At 43.4% G+C, this 22,036-nt stretch overlaps 1 protein-coding gene across 1 annotated transcript in view; it reads right to left on the reverse strand.

Annotated features, from left to right (window-relative positions):
- The window catches only part of INTS9 (integrator complex subunit 9), an 80,093-nt gene that overhangs the window by 11,817 nt on the left and 46,240 nt on the right, over nucleotides 1-22,036 (reverse strand). Inside the window, exons 11-14 of the mRNA XM_084623898.1 lie at nucleotides 21,753-21,813; nucleotides 10,521-10,692; nucleotides 7,411-7,535; nucleotides 5,718-5,885 (exon numbers count right to left, since the gene is read on the reverse strand). Of these exons, the coding sequence (XP_084480024.1) occupies nucleotides 5,718-5,885; nucleotides 7,411-7,535; nucleotides 10,521-10,692; nucleotides 21,753-21,813 (526 nt within the window). The remainder of the gene's footprint in view (nucleotides 1-5,717; nucleotides 5,886-7,410; nucleotides 7,536-10,520; nucleotides 10,693-21,752; nucleotides 21,814-22,036) is intronic.

Below are 22,036 nucleotides of genomic sequence, written 5' to 3' on the forward strand. Positions count from 1 at the left end.
CACTGATTGCCATGGATTCACACCTGTGTAACAGACCAGAATCTGACCCTAGAGTGGTTAGCTAAGACTTTTTTGGGTCGGGATGTGGAGGAAAACGGTTTTAACAGAAAGCCTCCTTTCATCAGGGGAGGGATAGGTCAGTGGTTTGAGCACTGGCCTGCTAAACCCAGGGTTGAGAGTTCAATCCTTGAGGGGGCCATTTAGGGATCTGGGGCAAAAATTGGGGATTGGTCCTGCTTTGAGCAGTGGGTTGGACTAGATGACCTCCTGAGGTCCCTTCCAACCCTGATATTCTATGATTCATCACACACATCACTGAAGCCATTCTGTTGCTACTGGGACCATAATCACTCATGGGTTTTTTACTTTTAACAAGAGAGTTAAGGAATCAGGAGACAAATTTGGACACACCTCTTTGTACAGTTTGAAAGTCTATGGAAGTTAATGTACTAGAGAGAAAGGGAAAGGGCTGGCAGACATTTGCACACTGGTGTTTTCCGGAGCAGGTTTTAGTGTTTGTTCTTTGGTTTAAGTTGCGTTTTGAGAGATAACAGGCCAGGTTCACAATGTTGATGCAGGGGGCTGTAAAATACCCCTTCCTGCGTCAGTCCAGTCTCCACACAACATGGGTGGTGGTACTCACCACAAGCCAAGCAGGTGGTGTTGCCACTTACCCCATCACTTGAGATTTTCCACCCTACAGGGACCACTGCTGGTGTGATTTTGGCCCCGCATGGCCCTCCCTGCAGATGGGGATGTTGCAGGCACCTTCTGACAATGAAATTTTCCACATGGCTGAGAAGTTGGCATAAACCCCGGCTGAAATAGATGATTCATCCGTGCAAGGGGAAGACCTTTCCAAACCAACTCACTAATGACTCCTCTGCACAACAAAGGAGCAACACACTGGTCTTTTCTACAGGATCATAAAGGCAGGGGGCTATGACAAAATCTGAAAGGTGGAGTGGGGGCAGTTCTCTGCGATGTTAAGGGAAGCAGGGGGAGGAGCAGGGGTGAAACAAATACATGTCATAGCAGGTAATTTCCCCTCCTCCCAGGTCTTTGAAGTCTATAATGATCCTTGAAGATCACTTGTACTAGAGGGCATAGCTGAGAATACGGAGAAGGAGAGATTACAAAAGATGTTAGGCTTTGCACAGTCTGACTGAGTTGTGATTAGTGCCAACTGGCATCCATCCTTATTGCGAGACTCAACGGTCAAAGACTGAATGGACCAGGAAGACAGAATTTCATTTCCATGTGGTTATGCTGGGTCCTCCTGGAGCTACGTTGGCAGTGCAGGGGGATAAAGTTAACCCCTTCAGCAGATGCACTTGTTGTGTGGGTGGCCAGAGGATTCAGTCTTTAGCACTGCCAATTCAGCACCTTTCACCAGCATTACGTTCATTTAGAGAACAAACAAAATCGTTTCTATGATATTTTCTCTCAACATTTCAGTGCTGGTGAAGGAGGCCCTATTGACAGTCCTTTATTAGTAGGGTTTTCTGTGGAGTTCACCACTGCGGTATCCAGGGGTGTGATTTTATGCAATATAGTTAAATCTCTCCCTCTCACCCCACTCCTTCCCTCAGGTATACCAGTAAAAGCACTTTTACTCTGGTACCACTGCACCCAGGCTAGGAGTTGTACCTCAAACTATACTAGTTTCTAAACCAATATGGTTAAAGCAGGACAAAAACTGCAAAGAAAGCCCCAAGCTGTGGCAGAGGGAGGTAGAGAGGCCAGATCTCCCAACTTCCACCTAGCACCTTAGCCCTAGGCTATCCTTCCTCTGGAGACTGAAGCCCTCTCTCCACTGGTTAACGGTCAACAGAGCAAGTTTCCTCACATCCCACCCCCAGCAGTGTACTTCCGACCTGACCTGGAGGGACCAGCTCTAGGGATATGTTGAGAATTCAGTCTCCATGGTCCATTCAGTTTCTTGGGCTCTGCTGAGGCTGCCAAAAAGGGGGTGAGTTTTGTTGGTACTTTGTGTGGACTAGCTCAATCATTATAACTCCCCTTCTTCCTGTCCTCACTATTTTCCCCTGGGCTGGCTGGAGAGTCTCCCTGAAGAGGCTGGCTCCTTCTCAGGGAGGTCAGCGTGAGAAATATTGCATAGCTCTGGCACCACACAAACAGACTAGACACTCTGGGAGGTCCTTTCCAGAACTATCTTCTGGGTTCCTATTTGGACCCCAGGCTGGGTGAACTATTCATAAACACCAGTTTATCCATTCCATTGGCCTCTTTTCTGTTTACAAATATTCTGCAAAGGATCACGCTTCCCAGAAGCCAGGCGTGCTTCAAAACTACGACAGATGTTTCACATGAACCCATTTCAGCCTCAGCGCTGCTCCCGAGTAGATGGCTTCAAGCACTTGGCAACCATGTTTTAAACCTCACGGTGTTCCAATTGGTCACACAGGACGTGTCCATACCCTGAATGGACAAATAGCTTTGAATCAGGTTTCTGGTGTGAATAGAAGTTTTATAGTTAGTGGTATTTGCTGGAAGAGAAAGATGGCGGTTTCTGCAAATATTCTTGCCAATAAACCTGTGGGCCAGCATATTTGAGGAACACAAACACAGCTGGCATCTCTTTCTCTCTCTCTCTCACAGTCATCTCGTCCCCCATCAGCATACTATTTGAGCTTTAGTGTATTCATCTTCCCAACATTCCTGTTAGGGAGTGCAGTGCTATTACCCACATTGTACAGAGGGGGAACTGAGGCACAGAGAGACTAAGTGACTTGCCCAAGTTGACCCAGGAAGTCTGTGGTAGAGAAGAGACTTGAATGCTGGTCTCCCAAGTACCAGGCTAGTGCTCTAACCAGTGGGCCATCCTTCCTCTTTCTGAAATGAATGTATTTAAAACACAAGAACGTCTGAATAACATTTTTTGCAAATTTACTCTGCTGTTAGCCTCGCTGTTTTCAGAGACAGGTGATATTGCCCCCTGAGCAGAGCCAGGCCAAGGAATAGGAACTACTACAACAGGCTTGAAGAGAAGCCTCAGGACTGGACAGCAGAATTTAAATGCTCCCTAGGTCTTGACCCGGCTCTCTGCGTAGGGGGTGACTATCACTCTGCTAACACAAGATTTGTTTTGGTCACAGCCCTGAACATACGTCACATTTTACTAGCCCTGGCTTTAACAGGATCCAATAAATATGCAAATGGCTCCAACAAATACACATGCCACAGTGAAGTTGCATCTGAGAGTACATTTTTCAATTAAAAACCCATCCTCGACTCCAGGGATAATCTCACAGGCGGTTGCGTACTCACAAAACTGAATTCAGGCACAAATTGGACACAGATGATGTGGCAGTTGTAGAACTTGGCTTATCGCGGTTTGTTACTCAGGTACCATTCCTCATGTAATTCTGCATCCTCTGTTAACGCTAACGGTATTGTTTTTCCTCCAATGAGAAACAGACCTTTTCTTTTTTAATTCATTTCCATGGGGTTATATACCCTGCTTGTCAACAGCCTCACCTCTGATCCAAGGACACATCTGTGCTGACTGTATTGTCAGACTATTTTAACATCATGTCTCTTAGAATACAGGTCACTTAATATTAAGAGTACGTTTGTGCATAGTTTATAGGATTAATACATTATTAATCAATGTGACAGGCATAAGTAGTATTCATCTGGAATACTGTGTGCGCAATTCTGGTCTCCCCTGTTTACGAAAGATAAATTTAAATGCAACAGTTCCAGAGAAGGGCTTCTAGGATGATCAGAGGAATGGAGACTCACAGAAATGTAGGACTGGAAGAGACCTCGATAGGTCATCTATTCCAATCCCCCACACTGAGACAGGACTAATATTATTTAGACCATATCTGACAAAGTGTTTGTCTAACCTGTTCTTAAAAACCTCCATGAAAGAGATTCCACAACCTCCTTAGGTAGTCTGTTCCAGTGCTTTACTACCCTGACAGTTAGTAAGTTGTTCTTAATGTCGAACTTAAATCTATCTTGCTGCTATTTAAGCTTGTTACTTCTTGTCCTATCCTCACTGGATAAGGAGGGTTTCAGAGTAGCAGCTGTGTTAGTCTGTATCCGCAAAAAGAAAAGGAGTACTTGTGGCACCTTATAGAGACTAACCAATTTATTTGAGCATACAACTCCATCCAGTGAAGTGAGCTGTAGCTCACGAAAGCTTATGTTCAAATAAATTGGTTAGTCTATAAGGTGTCACAAGTACTCCTTTTCTTTTTATGGATAAGGAGGATAATTTATCATCATCCTCTTTATAACAAACTTTGACATACTTGAAGACTTATGTCCCCCCTCAGTCTTCTCTTCTCCACACTAAAAAAACCCAATTTTTTCAATCTTTCCTGGTGGGTCATGTTTTCTAGACCTTTAATCATTTCTGTTGCTGTCCTCTGGACTTTCTCCAATTTGTCCAATCTTTCCCAAAGCATGGTGCCCAGAACGGGACACAGTGCTCTAACTGAGGCCTTATCAGCACTGGTATAAGAACAAACTGGCCCTCGGTAAACGTAGGCTTGAAATTAGACAAAGGTTTCTAACCATCAGAAGAGTGAAGTTCTAAAACAGCCTCCCCAGGGTAGTAATGGCGGGGGGAACCTACCTTGTTTCAAGACTCAGCTTGATAAGTTTATGGAGGGAATGGTCGGATAAGACTGCCTTACGATGACATATGGCCCATCTGTGACTGCTATTAGCAAATATCCTCAACAGGGGAGATGGGTCACTGGATTGGGAGGGCTCTACAGAGAATTCTTTCTGGCTGCTGGGTCTTTCCCACGTGCTCAGGGTCTAACTGATTGCCATATTTGGGGTCAGCCAGTAATTTTCACCCAGGTCAGATTCACAGAGACCTGGGGGTGGGGATGGGTGGTCGCCTTCCTCTAGAGTGGTGAGCACAAGTCAGCTGCCGGTTTGAACTAGAGTAAATGGTGGATTCTCTGTAACTTGAAGGCTTTAAATCATGATTTGAGGATTTCAGTAACTCTGCCAGAGGATATGGGCCTATTACAGGAGTGAGTGGGTGAGGTTCTGTGGCCTGCGATGTGCAGGAGGTCAGACTAGATGATCATGATGATCCCTTCTGGCCTTAAAAAGTCTATGAGCATATGTTATATGGTTATAAGCAACCAATTAACTTATTGGACTCTAAGACCGTTTACTGAATCATCATTTGTTAACACTAAATAAGCCATTTGCTAGCGTGCCTTAACATGATTTCACAAGAGAAGGAGAGGGTTTTTCTAGCAAGTGGTGCAGGAGACAGAAGCCAGGAGTCCTGACTTTCAATTCTCAGCTTTCTCTCGGACTCACCGTGAGACCTTGGGCAAATCATTTAGTTTCTCAGTGCCTCAGTTTACCCATCTTTTAAATGTGGATTGTATTTGGCAACCTCACTGGGGTCCACAGAGGATTAACATACGTATGATGTGCTTTGAAGTGTGACGTCCTTGCAAAGGATAATTAACATTTTTAGTTTTCCCACAGTGATTCCGTCAACCTTAAGTTATTCACACTGTGAACACCCTCTCATGAGTACCTCTCATTCTGGCATTCTGCTTAGTGGGAAGTGCTTTGCACCTTCATATGCAATATAAGTCTCATGTGTAACACCTTTCTGTTTGAAGAGACTACAAACACGGAGCATCAGGACCAATGTGGGGTTAGACAGCAAGGGGCCACCATGCTGTTTTCCTTTAGTCACTCACTTCTGGCATGATTTCAATCTTCTCATAGCGCCGCTTGAACGGGAGACTCAGCACCTCTGCTCTGCGGTAGGACATTGCCGGCGGCTGGCAGTCTATCATCAGGTCTGTGCGATGGGACTGGGTGGGTGGAGGCTGGGTGTACTGCTCTGGACAAACCACATGGAGAGGCTAGAAGAGGAGAGAAGATGGTGGTGAAGATAGACGTCCAACTGTCAATGTGCAGGGCCCTAGAAGGTGTATATAATGCAAGTACTGACACTGCAATTATAAGGTTTGTAACGTGGTTGTACATTAGTAATATACCTTAGTTGTGTTCCAGTAGCACCTAGACGCCCTTAATCAGGATTGGAGTCAGCAGTTCAGGGCTGGGACAGTTGTTATGTGTTTATATAGTGCCTAGCACAGTGGACCCTGACTGGTGTCCTAAGGCAGCATTTGAATACAAATAAATGTCAATAGTTATGCCAGGTGCTGTACAAACAAAACTGAAGACAGTCCCAAAAACCTTTTACTCGAAATAGGGACAAAATGCCACAGGTGGCTGTAGAATACAATGGAGTGGAGAGTGGGAAGATAAGGGTGACAGTAGGAGGAATATATGGTTGCATATATTAGCCAAACAGACAATTTGGAGGCTTCATAGATTTTTTTAAAACTAGATATATTAACAGATCACTAATAGGCTGTTTACTACAGGGGTCATGGTAGAGGCGTGAGTCTGATGGACAAGGCAGTGTCTGTGAGAACTGATCAGAGGAGGAGGACATGCCACACAGAAGGGCAACATGGAAGAAGGTGCTGGTGGAAGAAGCGAACAGTGGAATCTGCCATCATTCATGGAGTGAAGGGGAAGATAGCCAATCATCTCTTCACATTGCGATGTTGTTCTTTCACAGCTCTTCACACTATCGTGCGTGTTGGATGTGCTGAAGAGGGAGCCAATAGAAGAACCCAACAGGAGGAGGGGTGGGGGTAACATGATTGAAGGGATGAACCAGGAAGAAAATTTTAGCAGCAATATTTTGAATAGAAAGGGGTGGGGTGAGGTGAATGCCGGGAAGACTGAAGAGGAGACTGTGGTAGCCAAGGTGGGAGATGTCAGTCTGAACAAGAGCTCTGGCAGTCTGGCCGGAGATAAAAAAGGAAGCAGCAGGATTTGGATATGACCTGGATGTGCAGGCCCAGAAAGTACAGTGTCCGTATCAAAGAGGAAGCTGTGATTATAGGTCTGAGGGACCAGGGGATGGTGGAGTTAACTGAAGTTAATGAAGCTGAGGTATCTCAGCACACCTTGTACTTTTGGGACATAAATACTTAGCACACACATCCAGGGCATATTTAAACAAGCAGGAAAGATTCAACAGGAAAAATGATTGTGTTTATAAACTGCTAAGAGGCTCAATCTTGGAAATGTGTGATGTTTTATGCTACATACCTACTGTTACTTTGCATAGTGAGCCGTTAAATGTTTAAAGTCCACTGTCTGGAGATTGGTGGCCATTTTGTACACATTTCAGTGCAGGCTGTTAGAAGAGGAGGCATATGCTGTGTGCTCTCTTATAGAGACTTGGCAAAACCAGAAAACACAAACAGTCATTTCTTTGATATAAAGATCATCCACAGTGAAAGTATCCATTGGGTGGGTGGGTGTAGGTTTATAAACATAAAGGGAAGGCAAGAGAGATTTCATTACCTGGACTTCTTTGAGTAACTTGGACACCTGAATAAAATTCAGCCTTGTGTCAATGGGGCAGTAAACGCATTTCATAGCCAGAGGTTGATAAGGAGCTAGTGCATCCAAATACGAAAAGTCAGGCTCTGGAAGAGAGGGAAAAAAATGCAGAAGATATTTGATGTCTCAAGAATATTGCCAAAATTCCTCTCCCTATCACCACACCCTAGTCTAGACGGGCTGTCATTTGGCAATGTTAATTCACTTATGGATTTCTCTTTTTTCTCCCCCAGTTATTTTCAGTTAATTTGATGAAAATTATGCCCACAATTAGTCTTAGCTCAATCAAGCAGCAGAGCAGCACCATTTCATCTGAAAGCATTATTGCCTGCTTTTTCTATAACAAATTTAATCAAGACAAAAACAGCATCTCTTAGTTTTAATCAGATCCTAAAAAAAAAAAAAAAAAAAAAGAGAGCACAATTTACCATTTTTCAGTATCACAAACCCACCTGAGTGGCCTGGTTTCTCAGCCTGACAAAAATCCAACACAAACACTTCATATTTGAAGATGATTTGGCATCAGTATCACCTTCAGGAAATACATTTTCACCATTTTCCTCATAATTACTCCTTTTAGTTTAGGCTGGGTGTCAGTATTAGACTCATGGAAGAATAAGGAACTATTCACCACATATTCCACCATAACCCTAGTGGATCTGTAGAGAACTGGATAACTCAGGGCAGCTCGTAATAGGATATTCACCTTTTTTACCCCCATGCTACCAGTGCATTCTAGCACAGGTAGTAGTGGCTGAAAGCTGTTGCCATCAGATGGCTGTTCTGCAGCTTATATGTGATTTTTGGTAGTGACCTCAAACTAGTTTCTAGGGGATCGGTGCTTCCTCACTAAACCCACAATGGCTGGTACTAACTGGCATTCTTGTTGGGCATGTACTTAAAGAGAGCCAGAAACTTTCCCCAAACTTCCATCACACTCCTAGGTCTTGTCTGCGCTAGTAAAATTCGGATCCATAGTTTTCCACCCGGGTAACAATTGCAGAAGTGTAAGTACAGCCCTGACACCGGTTCAGAACAGAGTTAGGAGACATGGTGGTAAAAACCCAAACAAACACACCCCCAACTCTTGTGGATTACTTCTTCCACCATTACTTGCACCTGTGGAGAACAATGGGAGGGAATCTGGCAGTGAGGCACAATGCTGGGTTGTGCCCCAATCTCACTGGAGGGAACACTGGTGGAAGGATGTGGAAAAGCTTGCTCCATCACTGCCCTACCCGTGTTTCGAGAATAGGCTGTTCTTCGCAGGGCTGTCAATGACACCCTGACTGAACTCAACTCACTACAAGAAACCATAGCAGACGCAATGCTGCATATCTCAGGAGGCCTCAGGTAGGCTGGGTCAGGGCCAAGCTTTGGCCACCAGCTTTAGGGTCTCCTAATAGCATTGTGAAGCAGCTATATAAATAAGAGAACCTACTCTATTTTTGCAGATGTCAGAATGACTCCATTTTAGTATCTGACGGGACAACTGCTTCTCCTCGCAGGAAGGCTCAGAATGAAACACCTTCTCACTAAGGGCCAGATTCCGATACCCTTGCTCATGTTGGGTAATACCTGACTGCATGAGTAGTTCCATTAATTTCCATGGGACTAACTGTGGAGTAAGGTACTAATCAACGTAAGGACATCAGAACTTGGCCCTAAATGAAGAAGTCTGGAATAGGCGTGAGGTACGGTATTTCCAAAGTGGTATGCTCCTATATGGCAGCATTGTCAGCTATTGGAATCAGGGCTAAAGCAGTTAATGATGGAGTGACTACCCAGATAACACTGAATATGGTACAAAAACCCACAGCCAGTCACTCAGGAGGGCTCATGCTTTGCTTCCAAATAGGCCTCTGCTGGCTTTCATTAGTGACAAAATGTAGTGTCTGTTTAATATGGGGACTATGTCCTGCCTTTTCAACCGGGATGTACGTGACCATCTACAGAGCCTCCCATCTCCTCTCCCTATTTTGATCTTGTCCCAAGACCTTACCCTTTTATCTACGTGTTTGATATTGCCACCCATCACCATAGTATCAGGGCACCTTCCACAGAAAAAAACAGAGTCTCTAGAACTTTTACCAATACAGGGAAAGAACTCTGCTTGGGGCAGGGTTGGTGGAAAGGCTCTCTCACAGAGGAAGGCTTTGCAACATTTCTTAACGATGGTCAAACTCTAATCACCTCTGGAAGATTGTTCTCCTCAGAGGATGTTTCCTTCCCAGCTCTCATGTGCTTTTTCCTGGGCTTTGGGATCTGCATTGTCATAGAGGAATGCACCTGTCTCGGTAGTTCATAGATCACAATCAGCCTTTGCCACAGCTGGGGCTTGATCCATTAATTGCTTTGAAAATTAGGACCAAGGCCTTAAACTAGCATCAGAAGCTGACTGTGGGAATGTGGAAGGACTTGAGCACAGGTTTGCTCTCAGTGCCTGAGCCAGGGCGACAGTAGGCTGCCCCGTTCTGGACAAGCTGGAACCTGTGTATCATCTTCACATTCAGCTTCAGATACAGTTAGCTAAAGTAATCCAGACTGGAGGTGACAACTCATAGATCACTGTGGCTAGGTCCCCGGCCACAAGGTAGGAATGAGGTTTCCTAGCAAGCTGGAGGTAAAGGGAGGCATTTTGGAAACTGAGTCTACCTGGTCAGCCCAGAGTAGCAAGAAGTCTGAGAGGACCCTGAGGTTTTGTACCACTTTGATGAATAAGGGCTGTATGCTTTTGATGGAAGTTGAAGACAAAGTCTTGGCCAGCTCATCAAAGCATTTCCCTTTTTCAATCAGCATTGCTTCTGTCTTGGCAGGGTTCAGCTTGAGCCAACTGCTCTTCATCCAAGAACTGATCTCTTGAAGGCATTTTACTGCAGTACATACAAAGATCTTGCTTACAAAAGGCAAGGACTGGCTATGCAGGGCTAACGGGAATGAAATGCAGTATAAATTATTTGTCACTGATGTCAGTCCTGAGAGCCTCACTTGAACAAGCTCCTACTGAAGTCATCAAACCGGGGAACGAGGGAGGCCCTGGGAATCTGGTCCAACAAGAACTTATGACTTACCTGTAAATATAACAGTGTTAAGGCTAGATTTTCCCCACAGTTCCATAAAGTGCACCACATCCCCAAACCTGAGGGAGGGATGTCCAGTGAACACAACACATGGCTGTTTGAAATCGTTGCTGAAGTCTCCATGGATACTGGGATAATGCTTCAGTTTATTTGTCTGAATGAGCTGAAATAAAATAATAATGAGACTTTACTAACTTTTTGCACATCTATGCTTGGCTATTATTATATTATTGTGTGTTTGTGCATATACATAGACACAAACACACACACATGAATACGCACCCTCACCCGAATATATGGTTGGTTATTTATAATATATTACCCGGCTCACTCCCATATATTCCATAGGACTTGAGCTCATTGAGTCAGTGCTGCACGTTCTGAGGGAACGTTCTGAGGGAGGTGTGTCTGGAGAGCCAAGCACAGGACTGGAGCTGGGAACTTCAGAGTGATGCTCCTGACCTCCTGTCATAATATTCTGAGGTGTGGCTCTGCAGAGGTTCCATGTGAAGTGCTTCTCAATGATTTCCAGAGTAAAGTGACCTCAGTTTACTGGTAAAAAGCTGCTCTTTCTAGCTGCTGTCCCACCGAACACACTATGGGGTCCGAAAGTTAACGTGGGTTCTTTGCATGTTAAGTTAATGCTGAGAGATTCTGCCCTCAGCGACATCTGTCACTACTGGATTCAGATGTAACAGATTTAAATCACAGGAAACTCTTCTGATGAGCTACAAGAAGGAACAGACTCCAGCTTGCCCTCTCTTAGATAGGTTGGCTCTGCCAGACTAAAAGAAATGCAGTAAAAATTCCTTTTTCCCCTAAGAAGAAAAGGAAGGTCAGCCAACTATGACTGAATACACACAGGGAACAGATCTCCTTAGTAAGATGGTGCAAAGTTTATGAAGGCACTTTTCAGAGTAGAGCTTTGCTTTATTTCCACTGCCTCTGGTTTCTCCATCTGTAAAATGAGGATCCAAATTGCCCAGAGTGTTGGGAGGAAACTGGATTTAATAAATAAATGTATCCTCTGGACACAATCTGATTAGATTCTCTCCATACTCATATGCCCCATCACCAGTCAGTATATAAAAGAGCGGGGGCTCTTAATTTAAAACCCCCTGAACACACAGTGCTGTCTGCTGCCAAGTGTAGCAGTCATTCAGGTGGTAGGAATTTGCAACACAGCACAATTTCCAAAAGCATCTGTGTTATTCTACAGAAATCCTGTACAATCCTGCTTGTGAGTGAATGGCAACTTGCATACCATGATTTACAGCCGAAGACCTTCATTCTGGACACCGGTCTTCATTGTATTACATTCGATTTTAGAAGAGAAACCAAGAGGAAGAGTGTGTTAAAATAAGCATCTCATGGTCTTTCACTGCTGTAACTCTTGCCTTTCCAGAGCTCAGCTCCCTTTTATTTATCTATCATCTCTCGCCGTGTTATGTTTAACTCAGAGTCTAAGCTTCTTGGGGCAGCACTGATCACATTTTTGTACTGCTAAGCAACATGAATGCCCATGCTGTCGATCATCAACACTTATGGGGTACACAATATCTGAAGAAGAAATAAAAACCATCATCCACCTACAAGTTCTGGATTACTTGTTGTTACTCAGGTTCAGCAGCAATGAACACTGCAACCGGTCAAGAAACCTGTAGTCAGTGAAGTACTGACGCAACACAGAAACTTGCTCTCAGTTCCAGGTTAGGAAAGAAGCCCGGCTACACATTGCACAAATAAGTACCTTCTCCTCTTCTCTCACTTCCCACCGTCCCCCCTTTTCAGCTTCTTCTAAAAGGGCTTTCTGGCACAATTTTGTCTTTGATTTGTTTGGCCGTTGGTTTGCCTGCCTGCTGCCGCACAAGCAATGTAACACTACACTGCAGCACAGAAATGGATCACAAGCAGGGTTTGACTGGCAGCACTATCTTTGGGGTCTGATGTACAGGATGACACTTCAAGCAGGTCCAGTCCATCAGATTTGCCACTTGCGCTCTTGGATCATAGAGAATTAACCACGTCATCATAGAGAAAGGGCTTATGACTTTCTCCACGTCTTTGCAATATGCAAGTCTGAGGCACCCCACCTCCTGCAACTTGACAATAATATCAAATTCCAATTCAGCTTTTAAATGGAAAATTTAAATAATGCACCCAATGACTGCTGTGCCAGTTAATATGCACTCAGTCTTGCAAACACTCCTACAATTAAGCTGGTAAAGATTTCTGATTGAAGCATCTGGAGTGCAATATTTGGAATCTGAATGTTGCCTCCAGTAATAAGAGCTGGCTGCAGAGATGCTTAGCAGACAATACGCAAAACAAGTTTTATCCTGTAAATGATCGGAATCTAATAGGGAAACAGTTCCAAAAGCTAACTGCGGCACATGTCAGAGCTATGTCAAAATCCTAAACCTGAAGTTATAAATCTTGTTTCAGTGGAGTACGTGTGGAATTTCTACTCTGGAAACCAAAGTGGATTTGTGATGTGCCACAGAGCCAGGGAAAGGCTCCAAAAAAATTGCAGTAATTACTGACATTCCTATGACTGGCATTTATAGAATACCTCTCTTCCAAAGATCCCACATCACTCCACTAGTACACAGCTCCACAATGTCCCAGTCTACTATAACATTTACACACAGCACTCAAAGCTTTGCTATGCACTGGGGGAACCATTAAGTCAGAAGATTATCAAAGACCTGGCTTATTTTATCTGCATATGTTTAGTTGCATACACATGTGATGTACTGTCAAATGTATCTCTATAAATGTACGCAAATTCTAGATTGTTCAAGATTATGTGATCATTTAATTTGTTGTGCGACTCTGGACATCTCACCTGTACTCTGCTCACTAATCCACCTTCCAAGCCCCTGAGCACCTTCAAAGCAGCTTCTTGTGCTTATCATGAGGGCCATAGATTCTTTAAATGATCACAAATGTCTTGGGTCTTGGTTTTATATCTCCAGCAGCACTGTATCCTCCAGCACAGTACCTAAGAACAGCCATACTGGATCAGATCAAAGGTCCATCCAGCCCAGTGTCCGATCTTCTGACAGTGGCTAATGCCAGGTGCCCCTCAGGGAACGAACAGAATGGGTAATCATCAAGTATGGGGGCATTCATTCAGGACTGATTCAAGAGGCTGCCACTTACTGAATCCCCACCACTGTTCCTTGCAGCACGGTGTGCTTCATGGAGGTCCCAACAAGATATTGACCAGGCCTCCTCCAAGTTGTGATATCTGATAAAACCATGGCCTGAGGTAGTATGACTGCAGGCCATACATAAAAACATTAGAGACCTCGCACACATGAGAAACACCTGGTTGCTTGATAATCTCTGGAATGATCCATTCTAATTATTCAACCAGGAAAAAAAAAAAAAGAGGGCGGGGGGAGAAAATTAAATCTGTAAAATGGGCCTAACAACAAATACTTACTTCTCCCCCTCACCCGGGTATTAGGGGGATTTAATTGGTGAATATTTGTAAATGTCTTTGAGATCTGAAGAGAAAATGGGCTACATGAAAACATTTGAAAATGTCTAAGATAAGAGAACAGTCTGCAGTGCACTTCTAGCCATGTTTGTCCCAGGACAGAGAGACCAGGTAGATGAGGCAATGTCTTTCATTGGCCCAACTTCAGCTGGTGAAAGAGACCAGCTTTTTCACTTACACGGAAGAGCACCTGTAATCTTGAAGGCTTGTCTCTTTCTCCAGCAAAAGTTGGTCTAATAAAAAGACATTACCTGACCCACCCTGTCTCTTTAATATAGAGAAGTATAACAATGATCAGCAAACCATGTTAAAAACGGCACTGTCTGCAACAAGCCAGGGTCAGCAGCGTTGGTGGTGCTTATCCAATCTGTATCTCCAAAATTGCGTCTTGAAGCTTTAGCTTTCAGCAGCATGAAACATTTAGGGCCTCTCTTTCTGTGGAAAGATTCTTTATTGACTGAAAGCTTAAGAGATAAGAGACAGTAAAATGTATTGAATCTAAACTATGATGGTTTTTTTGTTGTGGGTTTTTTTTTAAAAAAAATCCCAAATGGCTAAGCTTCCCTTTAAAGTAGTAGACATGATTTACGGGGTCAGTAACTGCAACTATTAACTGGATAAATCTATGTAACCATTGTGTACCCTTTGTTCAGCAAAGCCAAAATTTATAGCCATTTATTTTGTGTGCGTTCTGCATCCAAAAATTCTGATAGCTATGCCTCTATTTTATCAAGCAGGGAGGGAGTGACGCATGTGTTACTTCATCTTCCTTGTCCCCTCTATAGGCCACCTCTAACAGAGGCCTTTTGCTGTAGAATCGACCGTTCCTCCTGTGTCACTTAATTCCTCGTATTTATTGTTTTGAGTATGATGCGCTGGAGCCAGGATATGAAGGAAGGAAACAAAGATCAAGCTGAAGAATGCTAGTTTTTCCGTAGCAAACGATCCAAATTACTTCCACCCTAGCTACTTGCAGTCAAAAAACAATAGCCTATTTTCTAGCCATTTCTCCTTGGCAGTGAATTAAGCTAGTTTGGAGTACGGCACTCTTATTTCAGAATAAGAGCATCCATACATGAAGTTAAAGCAAGAATGGTTAAACCGCTCTAAACTCACACCCTACCTTATTCCAGATTAATTTTCATGTGTAGTCAAGCCCTTAGTCACAGTTGAAAATTGTGTTTCTGGACTAGAGTCAAAGCAGCGTCCTGGAGGTAAAAGACTCCATCCATCTCTCTTTACTAATCCCTTAAACTCAAAACGTTTGTTACATTTTGTTTTTAACTTGGTAGAGGCTTCTAAAGTTGCCTCAGTACAAGCTCTTAGCCCTTCCAGTCACAAAAACTGCATGTGAAAACAAAACTGGTACAGCTGTATGAACAGAGGCGAGAACTGTCCAGATATTGGTCATCCCTTTTTGAATGTTTTCCCATCATATTGCCCTTCCCATACCTCTGTTCTTCCTCCTGACAAATTACTGGCAGATACTAACTTCCTTGCAGCAGAGACTTGGGGCTTGTCTACACTACTGTGCGGGGTAGATCTAAGATATGCAACTTCAGCTATGTGAATAGCATAGCTGAAGTCAACATACTTAGATCTACTTCCAGCGGTGTCTTCACTGCGGTACATCGACAGTTGATGCTCTCCCGTCAACTCCGCTTGCATTCCTTGTTCTGGTGGAGTACCAGAATTGATGGGAGAGTGTTCAGCGGTCAATTTATTGCGTCTATGCTAGATCTGATAAATAGAGCCCCGCTGGATCGATTGCTGCCTGCCGACCTGGTGGGTAGTGTAGACAAGCCCTTGCAGACCCAGCCATTATGGAGAAGCTCACTTAAAAACCTTCCCATTTAACTGCTGCTCCAGTAAAGGAAAACAGCAGATTTTCAAAGCTGCTCAAGGCATTTGAACATCCAGTTTCCATTAATTTTATTACTAGGTCGTTTTGAAAATCTTAGCCTATGTTTCTTGCTTGCAATAGTGGAAGAGTGGGATTCTCTGTACAATCAATTCAGTGACATTAGGAAACAGATCACTTTCCAGGAGAACAACAAATTCTATGTAATGATCAAGGGGAGGAGACATGCTAAATATCTACAATTACATGAAAGACATAAACAACAAGGAGGGAGAGGAAGTGTTTAGGGTGCTCTGAGGGATAGAATTCCATGTCCATTTTATGTCATCCCATCTCACAAAGGATACAGCAGAAATAAGGGGGTTCAGAGACCAGTGATGAGAGTTAGAGGCTTGGAGAGAGTGAGCAGATTGGAAAGGCTTAGTTTACAGAGGAGACAGAAGAGGGGATAGGGCCAAGGTGTATGAATGGTAGAGAAGGTAAGTCAGGTACTTCTATTTACCTTCTCATATAATAAGAGTAATGGGACAGTCAAGCAATGAAATGTTAAAGGCAACACATTGGCAACTGATAAAAGGAAATAAACACTTTTCACACTATGCATAAACCACCTGGGTAACTCATTGCTCCCAAGGTATTGCCCCAAAGACAGAAGCTTAGGATGACAAAAACCAAAAAAAGAACTAGACATTTATCTGGGTAATGAGAACTTCCGGTTTCAGGAGCAGACTGGACTCTGCTGCCTATACTGTATTTGTTTGTGGATAGAGGGCATCAGTTTCCAGGACTGCCCTCTCCCACTGGCAAACAGCAGCAAGCACATTGCTGCTGCTCATCTAAATAACTAACGTGTATTTGAGTAATTTCTCTTACTCTATTCTCCCAAAGATGCTCTGAGCTCATCAACTGATCTCTGTTCAAATGCGATAAACCTACCATTGAAAAAAGCACCACACAATTATTCTATCAGCATCCTATCTAAATGCTGTTTCCATACAAGTGATAATTTAATTCCTGTTTCTGATACTCATTAACAATGCCCTTGAAGTTCCCTTTGAACAGTCCCCTTCCTGTGAAATGATTGATTCATGGATTTAAAAAGAAATTGTGTATCCACATACACACATACACACACACAGAGGAAGGATGGTTTAGCGGTTAGGACTCTAACCTAGAACTTGAGAGAACTGGGTTCAAGTCCTTGCTCCATCACAGGTACTGCCTGTATGACCTTGGGCAAGTCAGTTAGCCTCTGTGCCGCTGATCCCCCTCTGTACAGTGGGAACATTAGTACTTCCCTACCTCACAGAGGCCATATAAATGCCTTGCACAGATATTCACACACTGCCTCAATTACCAGAGTTTTTTCCTTTTTTTAATATTTTTTCAGTCTAGCGAAAACCACCAAAATCAAACCAGATGCACCTCCACCCCTTTTACACAGCATGGTAATATTAAACCAGCAGTGGACATAGGAGCACAATCAGAAGGATTGGGTTGCAGATCAGGGAACCAATCAGGGTAGTAGCGGATAATAGCATTTGGATAGCTTTCAGGGAGGCAAAGAGTAAACAAATGCACAGTGGAGAGCCCTGGAGCCTGCACACGGATGTGGAAGTGCTTTGGGGGGGTGAGTTGTAGGTGTTTACTGTTTTTTTTTTAATAAAGTTGGATCCATGTATTTTATAAAATAAAAGAAAGCAAACTTGGGGGCTATAAATCTGATCTGTGTGTTCTCCTGAAGTGCACCTCACTCCAGTAATTTATGACCTTACCAGAAGCCCTAGATCAGCAGTTTTCAAACTTTTTGAGCTCAGCTGAGCTCCCCCCCCCCTTTTGAGTTACAATTTTTGGTTACCCCACCTCCCAACCCAGATAAAATGAGGCGAGTCGGGGGTGGAGGTGGTGTGTGGCTGGCCCAAGCTGCCTGGCATTGCTGCTCACTCCCATGAACGGGGGCACACCTCACAGTTTGAAAACCTCTGCCCTAGATGAAATGGCAGACTCACCATGCACTTTTTTCAATGTGCCTGAGCACTTGTCACCACTGTAAAACCTGTATTTGCAAAGTGGTTAGTAAACGACAGGAATTAGCAATGAAGAGACCCATTAGATCCTTGATTCCAACACCAGGGGCCAGCAGAAGACAGTTCAAATCCCCAGGGCACGCACCAGTTGCAGCTACAAACCCCTCATTTGTGTTCGAGGACATTACCGTGGGATCAGCAGTACTCACTATATTATTTGTCCTTATTCATTACTTGTATTACCATAGTGCCTAGAAGCCCTAGTCAGGGACCAGGATCCCAGAGTGGTAGGCACCGTACAAACACAGAACAAAACAATGGCCTGTCTATACCCGTAACAGTCCCAGTCAGGTCATTCCCGCAATGCATACCGTTTACCATCAGAAGCCTGATCCAAAGCCCACTGTAGTAAATCTTTCTATTGACTTCACTGGATTGTATCAGGGGTATAAATTATTCCCACCTCCATAATCAGACTGTGTCGAAGTGAATTACCTGAGTTTTTACAAGATAGTGCTACAGCATCCTTATACGCTGTGGTGTTCATATAACAGTTTGGAATTAAATTGTTGCTGTTTATAGTAATTCCTGGAATAAAGACACTGTTTTAGCTGTAACATATCCTCACCACTGTCCCCAGGGTGATTTTACTGCTTCTTTTGTGGGTGAGGGGAAAAAGGTATTTTATATTAAAAGCCAGTGAAACTGACAGTCTAGGCTGCAGGCAAAGAATTTTTAGTTCAGATCCATGGTTCATATGGGTTTTGAGAGGTCTTAAACCACAGGAACTTTCTTACTGGGATAGATCAATCTCTCATCTTAACACTGGAAATATTCTAACTGTAACTCACAATTTTCAGAGATCAGAGTAATTAACTTAATCTACACACGGAGCTGACAAATTTGTTAACAGCAGTAAAGTAGTTTGGGGGTATCTGATTATCAACAGGCTACCCAAGAAATTAAAGACACTCCACTAAAATCAGAGGATGCAGTTAACACAGCATAAACATACACCCACCCATCATGACAGACTTAATTAATCCACCCTTTGATGGTGGATGTTTTTTCACCAAGCAGTTTATTGTGTGTTGTGGAAAAAAGTTGTGAAGCCTTAAAACCTTTGGTAGGCGGTAGCTTACGGAGAAACAGAAGGCACTTCAGAGACATTCTATGGACCAACAAGGACACTTTGGAAAGCAGAGACATGCAGGGTAAATTAGGAAGTATGGCTGGAGTGTCTTGCACTCTGAGAGTAGGCTTTGGAACTTAATTTACTAGGGTAAGTTTTTAAGAACAGTGTGTGGGTGTTAGCTATGGAAGTTTCCATTATTCTTGATTCCCTGCATACCCTGCTTGAAATATAGTCCAGCACCTGGAAAGAGTGAACGCTAGGGACCAGATCCTACTCCTATTCAATGGAAACGTTGTGACTATTAAGCCTACAAAGTGTAGCCCTATTGCAAACTCATATAAAAAGTATATAAAAGTTCATAAGATGATACAATAACCAAGAAAAACAGGTCAAGTTGTTTACAACACAATGTTGTAACAAGTGCAAGAGAACCAGACAAAGAAGCCAGATTAGTTTAAATCAAGACGGCCACGCTGATAAAATCCAAGGACTGCTGAAATTAAGCTTGGTAAAAACAAACAAACAAACCAGAAGATGTGGAATCACAAGTTAATAGACCAAAATTGGTGTGACAGCTATGAGGCCTAATTGCTGGACAAAATAATGAGGGCAATGAACTAGGATGCCCACTTTTCCCCCTTTTGGGTTTCTTAAAGAGAGACTTTGGAAAAGACTTGTTCAGATCAGTTCTCCCACTCATCTCCCAACCCACCTTGCATCTCAGCCCATCCCCCTGAACTGCCACTCATTTCGACTCATCTAAAGGACTGTCTTCCTGAGAGAAAGGCTGGCTGGCTGGCCTTAAGCTTGTTCAAGGAATTTTGTTGTCACCTGTGAGTGCTGAAAGACATCACGTTATCATGACATCCAATCCTTAGCCCATCAGTGGGGATTTGCAAATGCCAGCACTGCAGAGGCATATAAGGTCCTGCTTCATTTTCCCTGCCCTTGTTGTGTTATTTTCTGCCCCCCTTTGATTCCTTTTAGCCTCTCTCTCACTCTCTTGGCTTTTCATCAAATCCTGAAATCAACTAAACTGTATTCATCCGAGCCTGCCCTATTTAAGAAGAAAAGATCCAATCCAACGACTCCCAAACCAGATCATAAGCCAGGATCCAAACAGCAGGTGTCGTGGCCGACTTGCCAGCCAAAAGCATTCACTCATAGCTAACCAGCAGTCCAGCGTTTCAAAATCCATCAACAAAAGCCATATTTCATCCATCTTTTCTACTGTCTCTTCTCCACCTTGTGTCTGTTAAGAACAGGATAAGTAAATGCCTGCTACACATCAGGACTGAGTAAAATTAATCCTTTCTTCATCAAAGAAAGGTTGTTCTGAAAATAAGGCTGATATTTTGCCTCCAAAAGGAGAAAGTCACAATCATGATTAAAGCCTACGTTTATTTTGCATAATCACTCAATCACAGCTTCAATATAAAGGTCTACTTTAATTTCTTGTTCCTTCTTGTGTTTAATCAATAAACTTTTAATTTGAATAAATGTTTTTGTGCATTTGCCAAGTAACCAAGTAAAACCAAGGCCCCTTTTTAAAATAACTCCAAACCTACCTAATATCGGACAGTGAAAGAGTTTATAAACACCTTTAAGATCAATATCCATATCACAGGAACCTACAAGGCCTTAAAGCAAGATATACAGGTGGTAGACAGTGGAGATTTCCAATCCATTACCAAGGATGGGTCACTGGTCAAACCCCTCATTAGAGCAAAAGACTGTGGTGTTGGTCAAGGCGTTTAATCTGAGGCCTCCACCTGTGTGACTGCAGCTATGCACATTCAAGCATTTACACATGTTTTTGAGCACAAGTGATGGACTTTATACACAAAAGCCAGCCTACAAAATGTGCATGCGCAAAATGGCTCAATTTCTGATATAAGATAGATAGAGGCTCTTCTGAAAATTTAGCCTTTTTCTCTCAGAAAGCCACCTCTACCTGCACTCATCAATCCTCACCCCTGTGCCTCCCGTTCACTCTAATTGGAGTTGTATTGGTTCCCATCAATACATGGATTCTCTATAGAAGTCTCTTTGAAGGCAGAAGTTCACATCTATTTAAGTGCCACATCTATTTAAGTTTTGCTCCCGAGATGCACATCTTGATTCTGCAAGGATCCTAAAGGGCCAGCAGTCAAGCAACCTTACTTGCTTCAGCACCAAGCTCACCCAGGACACTTCTTTGCAAATACCAGACAACACTGAGCACTTATGATTTAAGCTCCTTGTATACTGATAAGGCATCTTGAAATAGAGGATTAATAGTTTCTTAACACTAGACAACATGAGTGCCCATCAATTAGGAAGGTAGCTTCATCTCCAACAGCAAGGTTTCATCTCCATGCACTTTGAGATTAGTGGCTTGGTTTGAACAAAGAGCATATTTCTACTCAAGAGTTCCATAAGGGCAAACAAACGTGTTGATATCAGACCCCTTTCCACGAAGGCAGATAAAATGGATGAGTGCATAATGGTACATTCTGACATCTTCCTCCCCAAAACCTATTTTTATAAATAATGGAACGAAAGCCAAATTGCGTGACCCACGGTAAAAAGGACTATTTCACAGATCCAAAAGAATTAGTCACAGAAAGAGAATGGGCTCATGGAGCTCTGGCTTTTAGGAAGCCACCTAATCTTGGCACTGATCACACATGGTGCCTCCGCAGTTGCTTACCTCGGCATGAGGAAAGGGGGGTTCCGGGAGATAAACCTTCGTCTGTTTATTATGACACAGCCTTTAAAAGGAGGGGAAAAAACGTGGATTAGAGACGTGCAGGAAAACATACTGCAGTATCTGCTGCCATCTACTGTTAAGATTTTCTGGACAGTCATCCCACTTCCGTGACCAGAAGCAGCACAAAGCCTCGCACTTTAACAGGGGGCACTGGAAGATGCCTGGGGGGTGGGTATTATGATCTAAAGAAGGTGTACATCAGTACAAGGCTGAAATTGCTTTAG

This window comes from Lepidochelys olivacea (genome assembly GCF_965140295.1).
Source record: "Lepidochelys olivacea isolate rLepOli2 genome assembly, chromosome: 3".
Taxonomy (NCBI): Eukaryota; Metazoa; Chordata; order Testudines; family Cheloniidae; genus Lepidochelys; species Lepidochelys olivacea.